The sequence below is a fragment of the Crocodylus porosus genome, unplaced genomic scaffold, assembly GCF_001723895.1.
Source record: "Crocodylus porosus isolate Cpor-Errol unplaced genomic scaffold, CroPor_comp1, whole genome shotgun sequence".
Lineage (NCBI taxonomy): Eukaryota > Metazoa > Chordata > Crocodylia > Crocodylidae > Crocodylus > Crocodylus porosus.
This window is the reverse complement of record NW_017728911.1, coordinates 41,518,004-41,536,717: the sequence shown is the minus strand read 5'-3', so window position 1 is coordinate 41,536,717 and position 18,714 is coordinate 41,518,004. Positions and strand designations below refer to the sequence as shown.

At 44.5% G+C, this 18,714-nt stretch overlaps 2 protein-coding genes across 3 annotated transcripts in view; both read left to right on the top strand.

The window, feature by feature from the left end:
* CTSH (cathepsin H) overlaps nucleotides 1-2,537 on the top strand; it is a 13,027-nt gene extending 10,490 nt beyond the window's left edge. Inside the window, exon 12 of the mRNA XM_019533929.1 lies at nucleotides 1,633-2,537. Coding sequence (XP_019389474.1) covers nucleotides 1,633-1,708 — 76 coding nt within the window. The 3' untranslated portion in view covers nucleotides 1,709-2,537. The remainder of the gene's footprint in view (nucleotides 1-1,632) is intronic.
* A 4,885-nt stretch (nucleotides 2,538-7,422) lies between these two features.
* The window catches only part of BLM (Bloom syndrome RecQ like helicase), a 31,940-nt gene continuing 20,648 nt past the window's right edge, over nucleotides 7,423-18,714 (top strand). Inside the window, exons 1-7 of one of the 2 annotated variants that reach the window (XM_019533924.1) lie at nucleotides 7,423-7,520; nucleotides 10,215-10,313; nucleotides 11,039-11,784; nucleotides 13,144-13,342; nucleotides 13,624-13,736; nucleotides 14,537-14,669; nucleotides 15,653-16,407. In XM_019533924.1, the coding sequence (XP_019389469.1) occupies nucleotides 10,216-10,313; nucleotides 11,039-11,784; nucleotides 13,144-13,342; nucleotides 13,624-13,736; nucleotides 14,537-14,669; nucleotides 15,653-16,407 (2,044 nt within the window). In that variant the 5' untranslated portion in view covers nucleotides 7,423-7,520; nucleotide 10,215. Of the gene's footprint in view, nucleotides 7,521-9,089; nucleotides 9,440-10,214; nucleotides 10,314-11,038; nucleotides 11,785-13,143; nucleotides 13,343-13,623; nucleotides 13,737-14,536; nucleotides 14,670-15,652; nucleotides 16,408-18,714 lie in introns of those variants that run through there. The other variant, XM_019533926.1, reaches the window with a different exon arrangement.

The window sequence follows — 18,714 nt, the reverse complement described above, 5'->3', positions numbered from 1 at the left end:
AGGCCTTCCGAAAGTCCAGGAAGACGATGTCCACTGCTACCCCTGCATCTAAGGATTTGGTGACCTGGTCGTAGAGGGCACCAGGTTGGTCTGACAGGACCTGCCACTGATGAACCCGTGTTGTTTGCCCCTGATGTTGTGATGGTGAGCTGTGTGCGGGAGGGCGTCTCTGGGTGAAATCCCACATGTGGCAAATTCCAAGGTGGGTCTAGGCCTGGGCAGAGCTGGGGTTTCGCGAAGCAGGGTGCAGCTGGTGTGGCGCATCATCACATGCAACACAAAACTCTTTTTTCTCCAGTTAAAGAGAAACTAGAATCTTTACTGATATTCCAGGGGGCAGCGCTGTATTATTCAGTTTAAGATAAGAGCAAAAATAAATATGACTACTGGAATGTGTCCCCATTTGCTGGGTTATATGCAAAGCTTAAAAACCCACAAAAACACTAGGCAAAAAATAGTCAAAATAGCCCTTGAATCATAAAGCCGTGGAGCTGGCAGGATCAGCCCTGTGCAAAGCACCCTATGCAAATCCATTGTCTAACTTATCCACACTACACAGTCAGCCCTGACACAACATGAGACATTACACACAGAACTGCCACAGACAAAGCAGGGGGAACTGCTGCTGCCGCAGTTGTTAACACACGCTGGAGCCGTCCCAGCAGCAGGGTCTGCAGGAGTCTCAGCAGGAGCTCTGACACCCAGTCACCATCCCCAGCTGCGGCTGCAGCCAGGGCAACAGCTCTTGTGTCATTTGCCCTGTGGGCATGATAGCTAAATGTAGGTCTCTTACACAATGCAAAACCTAGAACTCTTGGTTCAGAGATGTGATGCCTTGTATTAGACCAACTGAGACATTGCAAAAAAAAAAATATATATATATATATATCTTTTTCTGCAAGATTTTGGGCTCACACACCTTTCATCAGGCTCAGGGAAAGTTAAAGATGGTAAAAAGGCCCCACAACTTAATCAACTAGGAAATCAACTTAATTTTTGTGCAGAGGAAACTGAAGCTTATATACAGATTCACCAAACAAAACCTAGCCTTCTGGAGCATCCTGACAGCGCCACCGATGCTTCGCTGTCAGTCATTTCTACACCTGAGTTAATACGCCCACACCTTAAGGTTTTTAGCTGGAGCTAAAAACAGTTTGCAGGGCTGTGAGATGGGAGAGACATGATCAGAAAGGCCTAACAGCAGCATTGCAGAAGAAAAGATAGTCTGAATAGTGCAACATCAATTGCATTGGGAATGAGAGAGGGTCGTTAAGAGATTAGCAGGAATCAGGATGCTGATTTTTTGGGGGTGGGGATCAGGATGCTGTTAATGAGCCATGAAGTCAATTGACTCTCTCAGTGTTGCCTGAATACAATAGCAATGCCACAGCCTTCCCAAGCAGCTGGTTTTAAAGTTTGGGTGGAGCAGGGACCAAAGTGGGGTGCACCCCTGCGCCCCCCCATCCACCCCTGGTCTAGGTCAGAAGCAGCTCTGAAGCACAGCAGTGCCGGAGGGGCTGTGTCCCATGGTACCAGGATCCCAGGGACAGCACAGCCTCGTGCCTCGATCAGTCGTGTCTTGGGCTACTGTGGGTGAGTCCCCTGCTAACACAGGTTTCCTTCTCCTTTCAGCTATTTCCACATCGAGCGTGGGAAGAACATGTGTGGCCTTGCTGACTGCGCCTCTTATCCCATCCCCTGGCTCTAAGCTGGGCTGGTGGCCAGGGGAGGCAGGCAGAGGAAAGGGCCCTCAGACACCAAAGTCCTAGCAGCAGAGAAATGAGATGGGGCTAACTCCGCTGAGGTCCTGATCCTGCCGTGAGCTCTGTCCGACTGTTTGCGTAGAGCTCACTGGAGGAGCTGGATCTCACACCCCTCCACCTGCCCTCCTGGAGCCAGTGGGTTTCCCATCAGTAAATCGCCAGCATGGTGGCAGGTTGCAAACTCACCCTCTGATCCCAGCCCTGATATCACAGCACCACGTGCTCTGCATCTCCATGCCTGACTTGCCAATTTGCAGATGTGGGTGCTGACACTTATGTGACCAGCCTCTCCACGCTTGGCTGCAGTGGGTTAGACAGTGCTGGAGAAGAAGCTGGAAAATCCCCGATGTGCCACGTTATCAGGGAGCAGCACCTGTCAGTCCAGTTAGAAACTGGAGCCTCTCCTCCCTGTCCATGCTTCAGAAGACCTCACTTCCAGGGCATTCCTACTTTCTTGCCAAGACTGAATTTCTCCCTTCCTCAGAAAAATTAGTGCTATGAGTTTTTACGTCTATTTTCATTAAAGCTGAAGAGATGATTATTTTTTTAAGAATTCAGAGACTATTTTAATGAAGACTCAAAGGAATTCATGATTTTCTACAAAACTGGTGTAAAAACCAGAACATTCAGTGTCTGTGATGTTAACGTGGTGAGCTGTAAGAGGGCTCAGCTCACCTACGCCACCAGCATTGCATCCGGTTCATGTCCGGGTAGCACTGCTGAAACATAGCAGCGATTTATGGCATTGAATAAAAACAACCTGTCACTTTGGCAGTCTTGTGTTTCCTGTTCTCAGTGTTTCTTTGGGGAATGTGTTGCTTGTGAAAAATGACCCATTAACAGCTAGAGCCATTTTTCCCTTCCCCCAGGACCAGGTCTGTGCTTTCCAGATTCTGTATAAACACTGGGCTGCACCGCGGTTTGGGGGTCATTTGTCCTATAGATTGTTCTAAACCTAAATACTTGAAATGAATGCAAACTCTGAGTGGGGACACAATTAAATGAACATGAAGATGTTTATACAGTTAAGTCTTAGGTGAAGAACTGGCAATGGCGATGACCGTATTGGAGGGACGTTGCTGATTTTGGAGTAGCTGTGATGGTCCCGTGCAGTTTAGGGGGATAAAAGGCTTGTGATGACAGGTCCTGAGGCTCTGGACAAACCTACTTTTTAATTAGCAAGCATCAGCTGATGCATTTTAGCTAAATCACTAAGGGCTCATCTACACCTGTATCACTCTAGAAGCCTGCTGACATATCGGTTGCATGTTAAGAGCCTATGTTGTCTGATATCGGTGCAGTTACTACATCTATCCATACCCCAAATCAGGGTTGCCATGCGTTAAGTGAAACGTGTGTCAGTCTGCCCGGTCAGGTCCATTGTTTGGCATTAATGGACCAGCACCTGATTACATATCTGAATCTAACCTGTAGGATTTAGCTTGGCCTGTTATGTATATGAGTTTTGGGTAAAGCTTATGCACCTCTGATTTAGTTATAAGATGCATCTCTATCTACTCTGCTTTCTCCCTGGGTATGTTACAGAAGAAGTCAGGCTGTGCTCTGCCAATATGCCCAAAAGCTAATTTTGCAAGAGAGACATTGATGTGTTGATGAGTATCAGACCTGAAGGTCCATTCAAATGCTGTGCTAGAGTTATGTATCACTTAAAAAAAACAGCTTTAAAAATGGGTATCACAGGCAGTGAAAGCTGTCTTGCCCTTTTCACTGTCAGGCTTTTTCTTCAGTACTTATAGTCTGTCAAAATTCAATTGCTTGAGCTGAATTTTTCCATGGTTTTCCAACTCTTTCTGACAATTTTTGGCAAAAACGTCTTGTTTTTTCACAACAAGGGACACAACCATTGTTTTGCCCCCACTGGAAAATTCAGACAGTCATTTTGGTGAGAAGGTCTGGGGCTTGCATACTGAGGCAGTGGGACTTGAAAGGTGGCAGGGCGCTCACTGCAAGGTCAGGGACATGACTTCAGCCTACCTTATGTAGATCCACCCAGGCCTGGCCCAGCTCCCAGCCTCCCAAGCCCACAGCTCACATGGGCTCAGCAGAGGTTTTATTAGACCGACAAGATGTTTGCAACATTTTTCTTTGAAGAATTTTTTTTGCAAACATCTTGTTGGTCTAATAAAAGATACCATCTCTACTATGAGTCCTGATTGCTTTTTCCTCTAGACCAATGCAACTACAACCCGGATACCTGACAGCAGAGGTTTGGAATTTGACAGGTGCTGCATTTTCTGACGGTCCCACCCACACCGGACATGCTCATAGCATCGCCCTCCAGCCTGCAAGCCCCATCCCCGCCGAGCAGCCGAGCACGCTCCTGCCCCGGAAAACAGTGGCTGAGTAGGACCGATTCCATGAATGGCTCCTTCTAGCAGCAGGGGCTGGTGCAGATACGGCTTGCCTGGAGGCTGGCAGTGCCTCTCCATCCACTTATGGAAAGGATCTCCATGGTAATGCTCTCCATTATGATGTAAAGGGATTCTGGGGTCAAATGGGAGAAAAGGAAAGGTTTAACCAGCCAGAGCCTGCAAGGGGACACAGCAGCTTGGTGAGAAGTTACGCAGTGTGCCGCCTCCTGTTCAGTTTGGAACGTAGGTTCCAGCCCCGGCTCCCTCCAAATGCCTCATTCAGCAAAACCTGAGCGCCGATTGCTCTGCCTGATGCTGTATTAGAAACGAGCCCCCTTTTGGCAGCTGCCTTCTGCGGGGGTTGTTAGACATTACCTTTCCTACACATTAAATGTTCTTAAGACACAAGTGTCTGCATGCTAAGGTGGAAAAAGATGAGCTAAATGCCCTCTGAGCCTCTCCTGGTAATGCCTCCACCCGCATCTGGCCTTACAGCTCAAGGCAGAAAGGTACAAACCCTTATGGCCTGATGCCACCGAACACCCCTTGGAGTCAACACGTGCGATGGCCACGTGCCACCACCACCTTCGCGCTGCTGCAGCAAAACCTGACGGAGGCTCATGGTGAATGGGCGCCTCGCTAGCGCCACACGGCAGTTCCCATGGCTTTCCTTGGAGTTTGCCATGAGGATGCCATCCAAGTTGCAATAAAATACTTCTTCAAAGGAAGGGCTTCAAGGGGTGAAAGGAACCCGGTCGGCCAGCATAACGATGGGCTTTAGGTGCCGACAGCCAGCAAAACAGTTTATATTTACCAGTGCTGCGGAGGCGTTCAGCTGTATACAGTTGACACAAGTGCTTTTGTTTAAAAATTGGACAGGGCTGTGTTTTGGAAAGGCTGCCTCACTCATTGAATGCGAGGTGGCACACAAAGCCTGCTTTCAGGGCGTGCAACGGGCAACAGGAGAAGCAATAGTGGCAAAACCTGAGGTTCTTTCCCAGCTCCTGGGTTGGTTAGTGTTTAATGAGAACCACATATCAGACATGAAAATAAAAAGATGGAAAGTCTCCAATTTCCAAGGTTTCAGTGAGGTTCTAATGCACTTCCTTTGAGAAGATAAAGATGCAGTTGAAGAGGGAGAAAATAGCTTTGTAGAGAAACTGCAGAAATGAGGGCTGAGAAATCCCAGCTTCGTTCCTGTTGGACCCTGGACAAGTTACACAAATGCCAAGACTAAATTTTAGACCTAATGGGGACAACCAGCCAACGTGGGGCTGACTTTGAGTCCAAGTTTGTGATGGAGCTGATATTCAGGGATGTGTTTTCAAGTCTCTGTCTAAACAGAGCGGGTCTGCACCATCCTTCCTGGCCCTCCGTTATCCTGAAATGCAGGTGCTGCAGGTTCATTCTTTGAAACTGTCCACTTTAAAAATATTTTAGCATTAAAACAATGGAGAGCTGTAAACTATTCTCTGTCTGAGCCATCACCAAGTCCCCGTGGCTCTGTGCAAAGCTTACGCTCTGAGCGGCTGGCACACAACGCAGTAATTGCAGCCCTGTGCATTCATCAAGCGTGTCAGAAACGATGCAGTCATGTAAAATTCCAACTTCCCAGGAGCCATGTGCATGCAATAAGGGGCTAGCCTTGGCACATGGCATGGAAATGACACCAGTGCATAGTACTGATTGGCTACCTGATGAGCACTGGTGCTTTGGCAGCACAGATGGGAGGCTCGGCTCCTGCATGTAATGTAGCTGGAGTTCCCCCTGCACAGGGCACCGGTCCCTGGGGAGCTGCACCGTGTCAGGCAGGAGCATTTGCAAACAAGACGCTTGTCTGAACCATCCTTGTTTGACATTGCTGAGCTGCTCCTGGGCAGGTTATTCCAGCGGTATCCACAGGTTGGTTTGGTGTACTTTCTGCTGAAGCCACCTGTGTGCTTGACTCTGCCTGGAGCCCCCAGTGTGGCTTGGTGATGTCTAGTCCATATGCCCGATCCCCAGAAACGCAACTTGACATTAGTGCCAGAGGGAAACCCGAGGGCCTCATTCTATGACCCCCCTCCGGCCCTTGCCGTGGGAGTGGAGGGGTCCTCTGCACACCCTGCGCAGCGTCACAGCAGCCCCCGGCTCTCCCTGGCACAGGCTGCAGCGTGCAACGCATCCACCTAGCTGCTCCGGGCCCGGGCAGGTTGGGGAGCGGAGCCGCTCAGGATGCACCAGACGTGAGCGGGGAGGGGGCACGTGCCTAACCGCAGGGTCAGAGTGAAATGCAAGTGTGAAATGCAGGTGTCCTCTTAGGGCCTCTGCGGCCAGACGGTGCAGTAATCCACCCTGCGCAGTTCCCTGGGGGCTTATTAGCCTGGTCCGGGTTAGCTTGGACTCCTCCAGGCTGGCCTGAAACTGGCCCAGGAGTAGTGCCTGCAGCCTGGGCTCCAGCGGTGTGGCCTGAACGGGCCCCGTGGCTCAAGGCTGGGCCCTGTCACCCCAGACCAGTCTGCATGCACCCCCTTTCTGCCTCCCACAGTGTGCAGGGAGCCCAGTGCTGGAACTGGGGGCCCCAGTCTAGATGGAGGCAGTTACATAAAATAGCTGAAAGGTGGAATATAGGCTATTCTATCATTCTGGTATATTCTATAGTCTAGATATAGACTATTCTATAATCTATCTTCTCTGTACAGAATATTTTCTATCATTCCACTACATTCTATATTATATTATAGACTATATCTCTGTATTGATCTATATGGGGCAATGCATAACTGGGCACATGGGGCAACACTTAATCGACACTGCCACCTGCAGAATGCCCCCCTGCCCCCAAGATCTTGCAGAATGGACTGGTCCTGAATGACACCCGCCCTCCACTGTCGAATGGACTGATCCTGAAGTTTCCCTCCATCAAGCCCTGGAGGCCCTTGCAGAATAGAACAGCCCAGAACACCCCACCGCCATTTAAGAGTGGACTGACCCTGGCACTCCCCCCCTCCGAATGGACTGAGCCCGGACCCCAGCTAGACAGCAGAGGACTGACCCACTCTCCCAGCTTCGCAGGGGTGTTCCGACCCCCTCAAGAATGGAGTGATGTGCAATATCCCTCCCCACCGTCGACTCGAAATACACGCGCTCTGATGTCTAGGACGGCGGATTTGTCCCAGAACAGAGCCCGCCCACTGTAGAATAGAACCACCCCTCCCCCCATGCAGCCGGAGAATGGTTTGCTCCGCGGTTCCAGGTAGCTTGTGCGGCCGGAAGCGGAAGCTGTCGTTACTTCCCCTAGGCTCAACCAATGGTGAGGCGGAGGAGAAAGGCGCGCGCTAAAGGCGCCAGTGGTGGGGCTGCGGCGGCTTCCGGGATGGGCCGGGGCGGCGCGGAGCCGGGGAAGGTGAGGGGACCCGCGCTGGCAGTGACCCCGGGGTGCCGCAGCGCGGCGGGGAATCGCGGGGTCACGGGAGCACCGGCTCGCGATGATTTCTCGCCAGGCTGTGGCCTCCCCGAGCTCCCCGTATTTTCCTTCCCTTGTTAAAAATGGAGCGAAAGCTCCGACCTGGCGTTTTCCGCGGGCTGCCTCGAATCTAAAAAAAGGTCGACCCGGCTGCAGCTGTGCCCCGCTTCACGTTGACATTGAAAAATTAAAAGCAACTGTTACGCGACCCCAATTCCGTCACCGCTGTTACCTACTCACGGGTGGCAGCTGGACGAGTAGTAACCGAGCGTGGTGCAAATTTAACCGAGTGCAGGCGACCCCTCAACAGGTTCCTGCAAAACCTAGCGTCCAGCGAAGCCGGAAGCATTTACCAACCTGAGGTGGCAACTGCGATGGTTTTGAATGACCTGGTGCGATGGCCGTGAGCGTCATAGTGAAATGTGCAGAGCGCTAAGTGAGATCAGGTCTTGATTTAAAACGAGCGTTATGGGCAGTCCTTGGACTTACAATACCATTGGTTCCTGAAAATGGCATCTTAAGAAACACTGTAACTCGGGACCGGTTTTCCCATAGGAAACAATGTTATAAATGGGGGATCAGTTCCTGAACCAAAGCCTGATACTCTGTTTTCAACAAAAATAACCAAGGATTTTTGTACTCGATCAATTATAGAGGAGTAATACAGCTACATTAATGTATTTATATTGTAAATAGCAGTAGTATTGATTTGGAAGGACTTATCTGAGGTGACTGTTGGATGTTTTGAAGGGGTCTTGGCTGGAGTCTTCTCAGGAGTCTTGTCTGCAGGTTTTTCTGGAGTCGTGTCTGCTTTCTTAAAGTGTCAAAGGAAGTTTGGACAGACGAGAGATGAGCGGCGCAGCGAACTTGTTCGCTGATGTGGCATCACATTGGATTGAGTGTTGTAAAGTCAAAACTGACATCATAAAATTGAAACAGGGTGTCAATTTAGAAACGTAAATGCAAAATGTTGTAAATCGAGGACTGGCTGCCTGTACGGATAACCCCCATTAGCGCTCCGAATGGGTTCCTGAAAAACTGAGCATTAAGTGAAACGAGTGTGAAGTGAAACTGAAAGTATTTGATGACCCGAGGGGGCAACTGCAAGTGTTATAGTGAAGTGCACTGAGCGCTAAGTGAAATCGGTTCCCAATTTAAAATGAGCGGTATAGCAAAACAATGCTAAGCGGGGTTCGCCTGTATGCTCTAATAGATCAGCGATGTAATAACAAAACTACGTTAAGCGAGGAGTGAGTACCTGTGTGTATAAACTGGGCCGGTCTGAGCACAGATTGTGGCAGCTTTGTCTGCTGTACAGGCAACCCCCTGCTGAATGCTGTTTCACTTGGCGCTATTTTGCCATAATGCTCATTTTAAATTGAGACCTGATTTCACTTTGCACTCAGCAAGTTTCATTATAATGCTTGTGGTCGCCATCTTGGATCATTAAAAACAATTGCAGTCGCCATCTCAGGTCCTCAGATACTTCTGGTTTCAATTAACGCTTGGTTCTTCAGGAACCAATTCGGAGCGCTAAGCAGGGGTTCCCTGAATTTCTCAGTAGCTATGTCTCTCATTGGAAATGGGTGACATAACAGCTTGGATCTATGCAGCACCTCTTGTCTCAAAAGAGTCCTTCACACCTGAAAATTTGCGAACACCGTTTCCTTTGCAAATCTTTGTCTGTTCTTGAATTAGCCTAATGCGTATATGTCTTATGTAGATTCACAGATTGTAAGGCTGGAATGGACCTTGGAAGATCATCAGGTCCAGTCCCCTTCACCATGTTCTTATTTTGAAAGTGATTGCTCCATCTGAGGTTGTTAGGTGTACTTCTGGACTCTAGTAATCAGTTTAAGGTGACGTAGCTGTGATAGTCCAGGAGTTATGCAAGAGGTAAAAATTCTTGTGGGCTTTATCTTTTACTGGACCGATTGCATGGTTGGGATAAACATAGGCAAGCTTTTGGGTGTTACAGGACCTTTCCTCAGGCTCTGGGAGAGAAGCAGCTATTTCACTCTCTGCTTCTCTCCCAGAGGCTCAAGGAAAGGTGCTGCGATACCGAAAGCTTGCCTGCATCTATTCCAGTCACGCAGTTGGTCCAGTAAAAGGTATTGCCCACAAAAATTCTTGCCTGTTGTACTTCACGGGTTGTGGAAAACTTCTTCACGGCTCATATGACCTGACTGGAATTGACTCTTAGTGGGGTGGTACAGGAGATCTTCAAAAGGAGACTGGACATGCACCTTGCTGGGTTATTTGACCTTAGCTGTCTTTCCTGCCCAGAGCAAGGGGGCTGGACCCAATGATCTCACGAGGTCCCTTCCAGCCCTAAACTTCTGTGAATCTATACTCAAGAAATGTTAGTGCCGGGAATTTTAACAAAGGATTTAATTTCTTACAGTTGTTACTGGTTCTTATGCCTCCCATTTGATTTGAGATGGTATTCATGCTCCTCTTAATGTCAGCTTTTGTTAAACTTTTATAGTAGTATGATGACTGAATTTGTCATCTTACAGTAAAAAAGTATTTTCAGTTTGTAAAGATTGTTAATATGCTCTTTGTGTGTCTTTATCAAGTGTGTATCCATTGATTTCTTTATTTAGTGCCTTTTTTGTCTTTGTTTATTGATAGTATGGCTACTATTCCCCAAAACAACCTCCAGAAGCAGTTAGAGCTTCATTCAGCAAAAGGGGCCTGCAGTAAACTAAGTCTTCCAAAACACAAACCAGCGTGAGTATCCATCAGTCTGCTCTGCTGTTCTTCATTAAAAATGGTGCAGAAAAAGTACTGTAGCAGCCAGCATTTCTAAATTTGGTTTATGATCTGCCAGTCCAAACTAAATGCCAAAAAATTAAACTAGAGAGTAAAATGTTGTTTTTATGCTAACAGGAAGGAGTCTAGACCACATGTCGTGGGGACATGTGGATCACAGTATTCCGAGTATCAGAGTATGAATTATAATTTTAGTCTAAGCTATGCTGAAAGTAAAAAACATACCACTTAGTTACTACAGACCTGTGTTTTTTGTTTTTTTTCAGAGGTTTTGAAAACTTAATGCTATCAAAGTCTGTCTGAGCAATGCTTGTTCAGCACCTGTGAAGACTTAGCCAAAATAACTTGAAATGCATCTTGCATTCCATAAATTATGACATATGTCCATGAAGATTATTTATACAAAATTCAGTGACCATTGTTAACCATTAAAAACCAGAACACCATGTGAGATGGGGTGTATTATGCAGTATTCAATATGGACAGCAATTTTTTTCTGAATGAGAATACAAATTAAGTCACATTATGCTGTGCATATGTAACTTTCAATTATTTTAAGTAAACTTCTGTCCTCCAATGTTGGTGAACTATTTTTGGTGTCAGAAATGTACCTTTCTTCCTAATTTTTGACAAAATATGCATATTTTATATGAAATAATATATCCCATTATCTTTTATTTCAGTGGTTTCACTTTCAAAAAGAAAACTCTCGGTAATGCTGTATCTGTCAGCCTTTCCAGTGCAACAAATGTTTCTGCATTAAAGGAGAAGGATGTCAATACTTCCCTGAATAAACCTATTGCATCTCTTACTGCATCCAAGGATAAACAGATAAAAATCAATGATTTTTTTGTGCAAGCATCCAAGGAACAGGAAATACAACAACTTTATGAAGACCAAGTATCAACAACTTCACTGGGATGTCTTCAACAAATTTCAAAAAATTTGCCAGCTCCAGCAAAGAAGAATGTAAGCAATGAGCCCTGTGACACGCCCTCTCAGAAAGTAGACTACAACTGTTCAGCTGATTCTGTTATTACCATAGAAGATGATTGGGATGATATAGATGATTTTGACTTATCTGCAAAGCAAAAGAACTACTCAAAACCGTTGGTTTTATCTCCCAAGAGTCAGATTGTAAAAACTAGCAAGACTCTACAAATATCAAATTTCCCTACAAATAGGTTATCTAGAGCATCTAGGACTGTAAACAGTGAGCAGGGGCTTTCAAAACCTTGTCCTTCTGAAAATGGTGTAAAACTACAGAGTGACAAACTGCCAGATTTATCAGAAAGCTCACTGATCTACATTGACTTGCTTCCTGATGATTCGATTCTTAATAACCGTAAAAAGACTTTATGTGAAGATCTTCAAGAGGAGTTGTCCACAGAAACTATTCTGGATGACAAAAAGGAAGACACTTGTACAGGTAAGTGGTCATCTTTTAATGTATGAGTGTGTTCAGGGGAATATTTTTATGTCCCCACACTAGGTGGCATTCTGTTTTTTCCTGGACACCTAGGCGACCAGATTTGATTCTCTTTATAGTTGTCCAAATCCCCAAAGTATCACACATGCACAGATTAGGACTCTGTTCACACACACCATCCCTCTGGGTGGAGCAGTTATGTATGCACCCAGGAACGGAATGCCAATGTATGCATAAGTGGCATTTTTGGGGTATGGGTAACCTAATCTGGTCATCTGGACATCCAAAGAAGAATAGAATACCTCCGTTAGAGCGAAGTTCTCAGAAGGGCAGAGCTAGTTCAGGTATGTGATGCATCGATTTTGCTGTAAAAAGTGCCGCTAGTCAAAAAAACAAATGTTCTGAATTTCACAACAGTGGGCTCTTCTTTTAGACAGAAGACTAAACATTGTGTGTCTGCTGTTGGAGTAGGAAGATGTCCTTGTAGTAGCCTCCATGAGGGGAAAAAAAGGGGGCAACTCTGGAAGCCTCACTGAAAGCCAAAAAGGTCAAAGCTCTGTCTGGAGCATTAGGGTAGCATGGGTTACAATGCTGGTTTCTGTAGGCCTCACTGAACATAGGTTGCTAGTTTTAATTCACTTGGACTGCTTTCAGTTTCCAGTAAATTGCAGTGTAATATTGAGAGGTCCTGAGCAATACAAACAAATTTGTATCTATTCATCATTTTCATTTTATTTAAAATGCATCAATTGGCAGTTTGAATTATTCTTGTTAACATTTGCATCATTTCCTTATTTAAAAGCTTACTGTTTCCTTTAACTTCTCTGTGTTTAGAGTGTCTTGATTGCTGTGAGGTATCTTCCTGTTTTTCACTTGTGAAATTAATATGTACTTAGATGGTAATTTATTGATTCCTTAGCAAGTAACAAACTATACATCATTATCATCTCACTGTTAGTAAGGTGTGAGGGTACTTCAGAAATCCTTCAAAAATACATGTTTAATTTTCACAGAAAAGGGGAAGTAATCACAATAAATGATTTAGAATAAAATTATTTAAATAAGACAGATATCCTTAGGACTTGTCTACACAGTATTTCATAGTATACCAACATAATATGTAATGCAGGTTCCCATCGCCAGTAGTGATGCAGTTATTTTTGCATAAAGGTTGCCTTATGCTAAAATTGTAAAACCATGTTTGTCTTCTCATTAAGTTTCAGGTGTGTACTTATTAAATAAACTATCTGAAATACAGTGGTATTGCTTTGTTCTTTTCCTAGTTGAATTATAGGATTATTCCAAATTTGAACCTACAATCTTGCTTAATAATATTAAAATATATATTTTCTGTTTCAGCTGATGGAAAAAAACAGAATAATGGCAAAGTATCTTTAGGTGAGGATGAGGAGGACAGCCAGTCACTGAAAGAACTAGATAAAGGATGGGTTGAGACGCTTGCAACCACTGGGATTGATGAGGATGATGACTATCTAGATATCATTCCACCCTCCCCAGAAGAAGTGTCTTTCATCTCAGCTTCTAGAAAAAACAATAGGTAAAGCAAGGCTTACTAACCGTGAATACTTCTCATTAGAATGTTTTAAGAATACTCTTGTAAAATCTCCACTTGGTGGTTAAATTGACTGGATGGACAGCTGTTCCCAAGACTTTCATTCTTGAGCTAATAGCAACCTAGCAGTTGGCAATAAGAATTTTTTTATTTACACAGAAAATGTAAAATCTGGTTGAGAGCTGGGTGGGTGAAAGATTAACTGATTTGGTTACTTGGCATATTGATATCTGTGTCTTAAGGACTTTTCATTTTTATGCTGGCAGTTTTCTCAAAGAATCCACTGTTGAAGGAAAACCAGCAGTTAATACCGCTCTGTCAGAACCTGAGAAAACCACCGCAAAGCAGCCCAGCAATGGAACCAGTACAGACAATGCAGGTAAAAGAAATACTTCAGCTGAAACTTTTGTGTGTCAAATCTGTCTTGAAGGGTGTCCAGCTCCTTGTGTTTCCAGATTTATCATTTGCTGTCCTACAGAAGGAGCGCTTGTTCATGGTGAAATCTCAGGAATAAGAGGCAGGAGACTTGGGGCTTAGTTTCCTTTCACACTGTGCCACTGCCGTATTAGGTAACCTTAGATTTATGCAGTTAGATTTTTGATTTCTTCGTACCGTATTGAAATGACTTGGACCTGATTTTTCAGAAATGATGAGTGCCCAAAAAATGTTAAATGGATTTTCCAGAATCAGTGATCACGAAAAAAAAAAATCACCTGAGTTTTGAATGCTTCCTTTCCTTTCAATTTCCGCATGAGATGGGGGGTGTGGAACTGCATGATGATTAACATGTATAGACATAGAACCATAGAATCAATGAGTCGGAAGGGACCTAGACAGATCATCTAGTCCGACTCCCTGCCATGGGCAGGAAGGAGCACCGGGGGTGGCAGGGGTCATAGAAATGTGACCCCCTTTCAGTTCAAGAAATGCAAGATGCTTAAAAAAGTGAGCTATTTCTGTTAATGCAACATGGGACTGAATTTAAACAGACAGGTATCTAAACCTTGCTTAAAATAAGGTAAATGTTCTTGTGATCTATGTATATTGATTGACATCTCACTAACATGTTTAAAATACACTGATACTGGTATGCATTACATTTTTCCTGTCTCTTGTGTGATGCAAGTTATGTCTCTTGACATTGCCTATTTTATTAAAGGATGGTATTTTAATTTGTAGATAAATGCTTACCTTGGGAACAGCAGCTCTATAACGTGATGGAAAATATCTGTAAACTGGTGGATGCTGTTCCAATACATGAACTTAAGTCTTTATCCTGTGGGAATGATCTTCTTTGGCAGAGAGATTGCAGGTATGTTTTAATGAAAAATCTTTAGTTTCTCTGTATTTATGCATTGGTACTTGTCTATAGGTGTCTCCATCACGTAGGTAAGATGGCAGGAAATACTTTCAATTGGTGTAGTGTGACTAAGGGGGAAAACTTGTCCAATACAGAAATGTTAATGTTTTGGATAGAATAATTAGGGAAGGTAAAAACAGGCCTCAGAAATCAGATCTAGACTTTGTCTACCCCAGTAGCCTGTCTTTTGGCAAGTGGCTGGTAGTAGTTATTTCAGAAGAATCTCTTAAGGATGACTTTATAGGCAGACATAGGATAATCTCCCTGCTTTCAGTCACCTAACTTCTACTCTTCTGCAAGCATGCTGCTACATTCCCTCTTAGTAGGAGTTTTGGACTTAACTACTGTCTGCTCTGGGACTGTTACCTACTTCAAGCCCAGTTGTTTAATTCAGCAAGATACCTGCTCTTAGGGCTCTGCTAGACCTCGAAAAACTCTACAGCACATTAAAAATACAGAGCCCATGTAAATGTGAATTTCTCAATAAAAGCATGAAATGGACTGCTCATCCTGGCTGTAGGGACCTGGAGATGTAGTAGGTGATATCTTATCTAAACTTTGCATGGCTTGCAAAACTAGCATAACATACAGACATTGAAGTCTACTGTCAAACCTTTCTAAAATTTTAACTTAACTGTTCCAGGCAAGTTCTGTATATTTTGGTTCTGTTCCTAGCTGCCAGACGATGGGAATTTTCCTGGCTTGATATTTAAAATGATGTTGCTATATATTGTAACTAACTGACTTCTGCTAGTAATACTTTTTTAAAAAATCACTCCGTTTATTTAGATTTTAATCAAGTCTTTTGTTTTATTTTTCCCTTTGGCAACGTACCCTTCTTCTGAAAAAGGAAGAGTAGAAAACATTTATCTGTGTTGTAGGACTTGTCATTTTAACATTATCTCTCTTTTTGTTTTCTCTCCCCACCTCACCAGGAGAAAATTGTTAACTAATTGCACAGATGCAAACAAAAGTGGTACAGATATCCTCCTTGCCTCAAACTGGAAACCGTGTCCTGGACATGATACATGCATGAGTGATGACATTCTCCTTCCATTGGGTCAAAAAAACATTTTGAGCCCTCAGGGAAATCCTTTCAAATTTACAAAATTTTCCTCTCCACCGTCTGCTGTGGTTAATAAAAGTTTTCTCTGTACAGCAAAATTTCACACTCTAGATGCCTTGGATACATCAGAAACTTTGCAGCATATTGCACCAAACACCAACATCAGAGAAAACACAGGATTTTGTTTTTCTAAGATAGATAGCAAAGAGAGAACATCACTCAGGTTTGACACTGAGATGTCACCTCTCAACCGTAGCTGGTGTGAAAAACCAGGGATGGAAAAGACTGCAAGCTGGCATTTATCCAAGGTGCCTGTCACAAGCACTGCTTTGAAAGTCCAAAATCATTTTTCTACTGGCACTAATGGAAGAACAGGGGACCATGCAGAAGCAACAGAGGACATAGACTTTGAACTTGATAATTTTGATATTGATGATTTTGATGAGGACTGGGATAACCCCCTAAATGATTCAGTCCCTGACCAGCCATTATACCATCCCATCAGAGAAGGTCAGCCTGCTAAATCGTTGTCAAAGCCATCTTTTACAGCCAAGGGAATTAACCATGGATCTAATCCTGCTGTTTCCAAACCAAACTCTTTCATGTCATCCAGAAACTGTTCAGGTAAATTATGATAAATAGTTACGAAATTGATGCCAGTAAAGTATTGTAAACAGTAAAATAAAGTAATTTACTACCGACTGTAAGTCCATTTTGTTGCTGTGGAAATGTGAGTACGTTCTTGAATACACAGTCAGAATTTACAGGTAATATGCTCTTTTAATCATCACACTTGTATCTACATGTGTTTGCTGTACAAGTTTGACTGTTAGCAGCTTCAGTTATCTAAACGTTGAAGTGAATGGTTTCCTGAGCTTTAACAGTTTCAGGACTGTCGCTCTAAAATTTAAACTATGGTATTCGTTACCAGGGGTCAGCAACCTACAGCTCTCAGACTGCATCCAGCCCACAGTTCAGATCCAGTCCACAAAGGTGTACTTTAGTTTGTGGGGTTGGCGGGGTGCCAAATTTAAAGGAGCCATGATAAATCACTTACTTAGTCTCCTGCTCTATGCCCACACTTTCATATTTGCTGTTCCCCTCTGGCACCTGGTAACCAAGGAGGCAGAGCAGGGTGTGAATCAATAGCAGTGGCTGGGTTGCAAGCACCTGGCCCACCACTGTAAACCTGTGGTTTTCAACCTTTTTTCATTTGTGGACCCCTTTAGAAATGTTAAATGGAGCTGTGGACCCCTTTGAATTGTAAGGGTGGGTATTCACATACTTTTGATTGATCATGGTCACCTTTTGTTGGACCCCTTAGACGTAGTCTGTGGACCACAGGTTGAAAACCACTGCTCTAAAGGCTTGCAGACCCCTGTCTTAGACTGTAACCAAGTTAGTTCTTCAGTATAGTCTAATGCCCCATACTTGACTTGCCAAAACCAGCCTTAATCTGTCTAGGAAGATACAAGGGTCATATTCTCTGTAATTGCTTTCCTGTGGTTGATTATAGAAGTGGGAGAGAAAAAATAGTACTTTTGCCTTTATATCAATTACAGGGAAGTGGTAAAAGATGATTTGAAATATGTAAGACTGTCTTTGCCTCCTGTATCATGATGCAAGTCTCCAGCATAATTTTAAGAAAACATTGAAGCTGTGATAATGATTTCCATCCTCACCCCCCCCCCCCCCCCAAAATATTCCTGCCCCAGGCTGTTGTGCTAACTGGAATTCAGCATGTTTTGGTCCAACTCTGGAAAGCCTGTGCTTGTCGATAGGGGTTACAGCAGAGCCATTCTGCTGGCTATTACCCAGCTCAAAGATTATTTCCATTTTTCTATGGTCCTTTTAAGCTACTAGGGCACTACAGTGGGATTGGGGGTGTACAGTGGAACTTATATTCCTTTCATAGAGTTCACTTGCTGAATTCTGTTCCCTTTATTGATTTATTTTAAACACTCCTTTAAAAATGACCCCATGAATGTATGCAGTGGAGAGAAGGTTGTAAAAGGCCATGGGTTTCATATAACAATGGGTACTTATGGCTTTTTAGGTTTATCTTTACATCTCAAAATACTTTATAGATTGGATGCAGTGCAGCAGAATTCAAAATTTGCTCTCAAGCTCTATTTATATAATTCTCTTCAGATAACTCATATTTTTCTGGTGAGAAACAATTGAAATGTTGATTTTCATATGTTTCATAGGCATTAGGCCTGGAAGGGACCTTGGAAGATCATTGAGTCCAGCCTCCTGCCTGAGGGGCAGGAAGTCATAAGGGGTCATAGGATCCCGGCAAGATAAGCATCCAGTTTTCTCTTGAAGGTTTTCAGTTGTAGGTGCTCGAACCACCTCCAGTGGCAGGCTATTCCAGACCTTGGGGGCTCGGACAGTGAAGTTCTTCCTTATGTCCAGCCTGAATCGGTCATGGTGGAGTTTGTGACCGTTCGACCTCATCATCCCTTAGGGCGCTTTGGTGAACAAATGTTCCCTCAGATATTGGTGGTCACTCCTGATAAACTTATAGGTGGCCATCAGATCACCCCTGAGCCTGCACTTTTCCAGGCTAAAGACCCCCACAGCTCTCAGCCTTTCATTGTAAGGTCTGCTTTCCTGACCTCTGATCATGCGCGTGGCTCTTCTCTGGACTCTCTCAAGCTTTTCCACATCCTTTTTGAATTGTGGAGCCCAAAATTGGATGCAGTACTCCAGCTGTGGCCTCACCAAAGCCAAGTATAAGGGGAGAATGACGTCCTGGGATTTGCTTGAGAAGCATCTATGGATGCAAGCCAGCATTTTGCTCGCTTTACTAGCCGCAGCATCGCATTGCAGGCTCATGTTCATCTTGTGGTCAATGATGACCCCCAAGTCTCTTTCTTCTGTAGTGCTGTGCAACATAGCACTGCCGAGCCTATAAGGGTGCTGCAG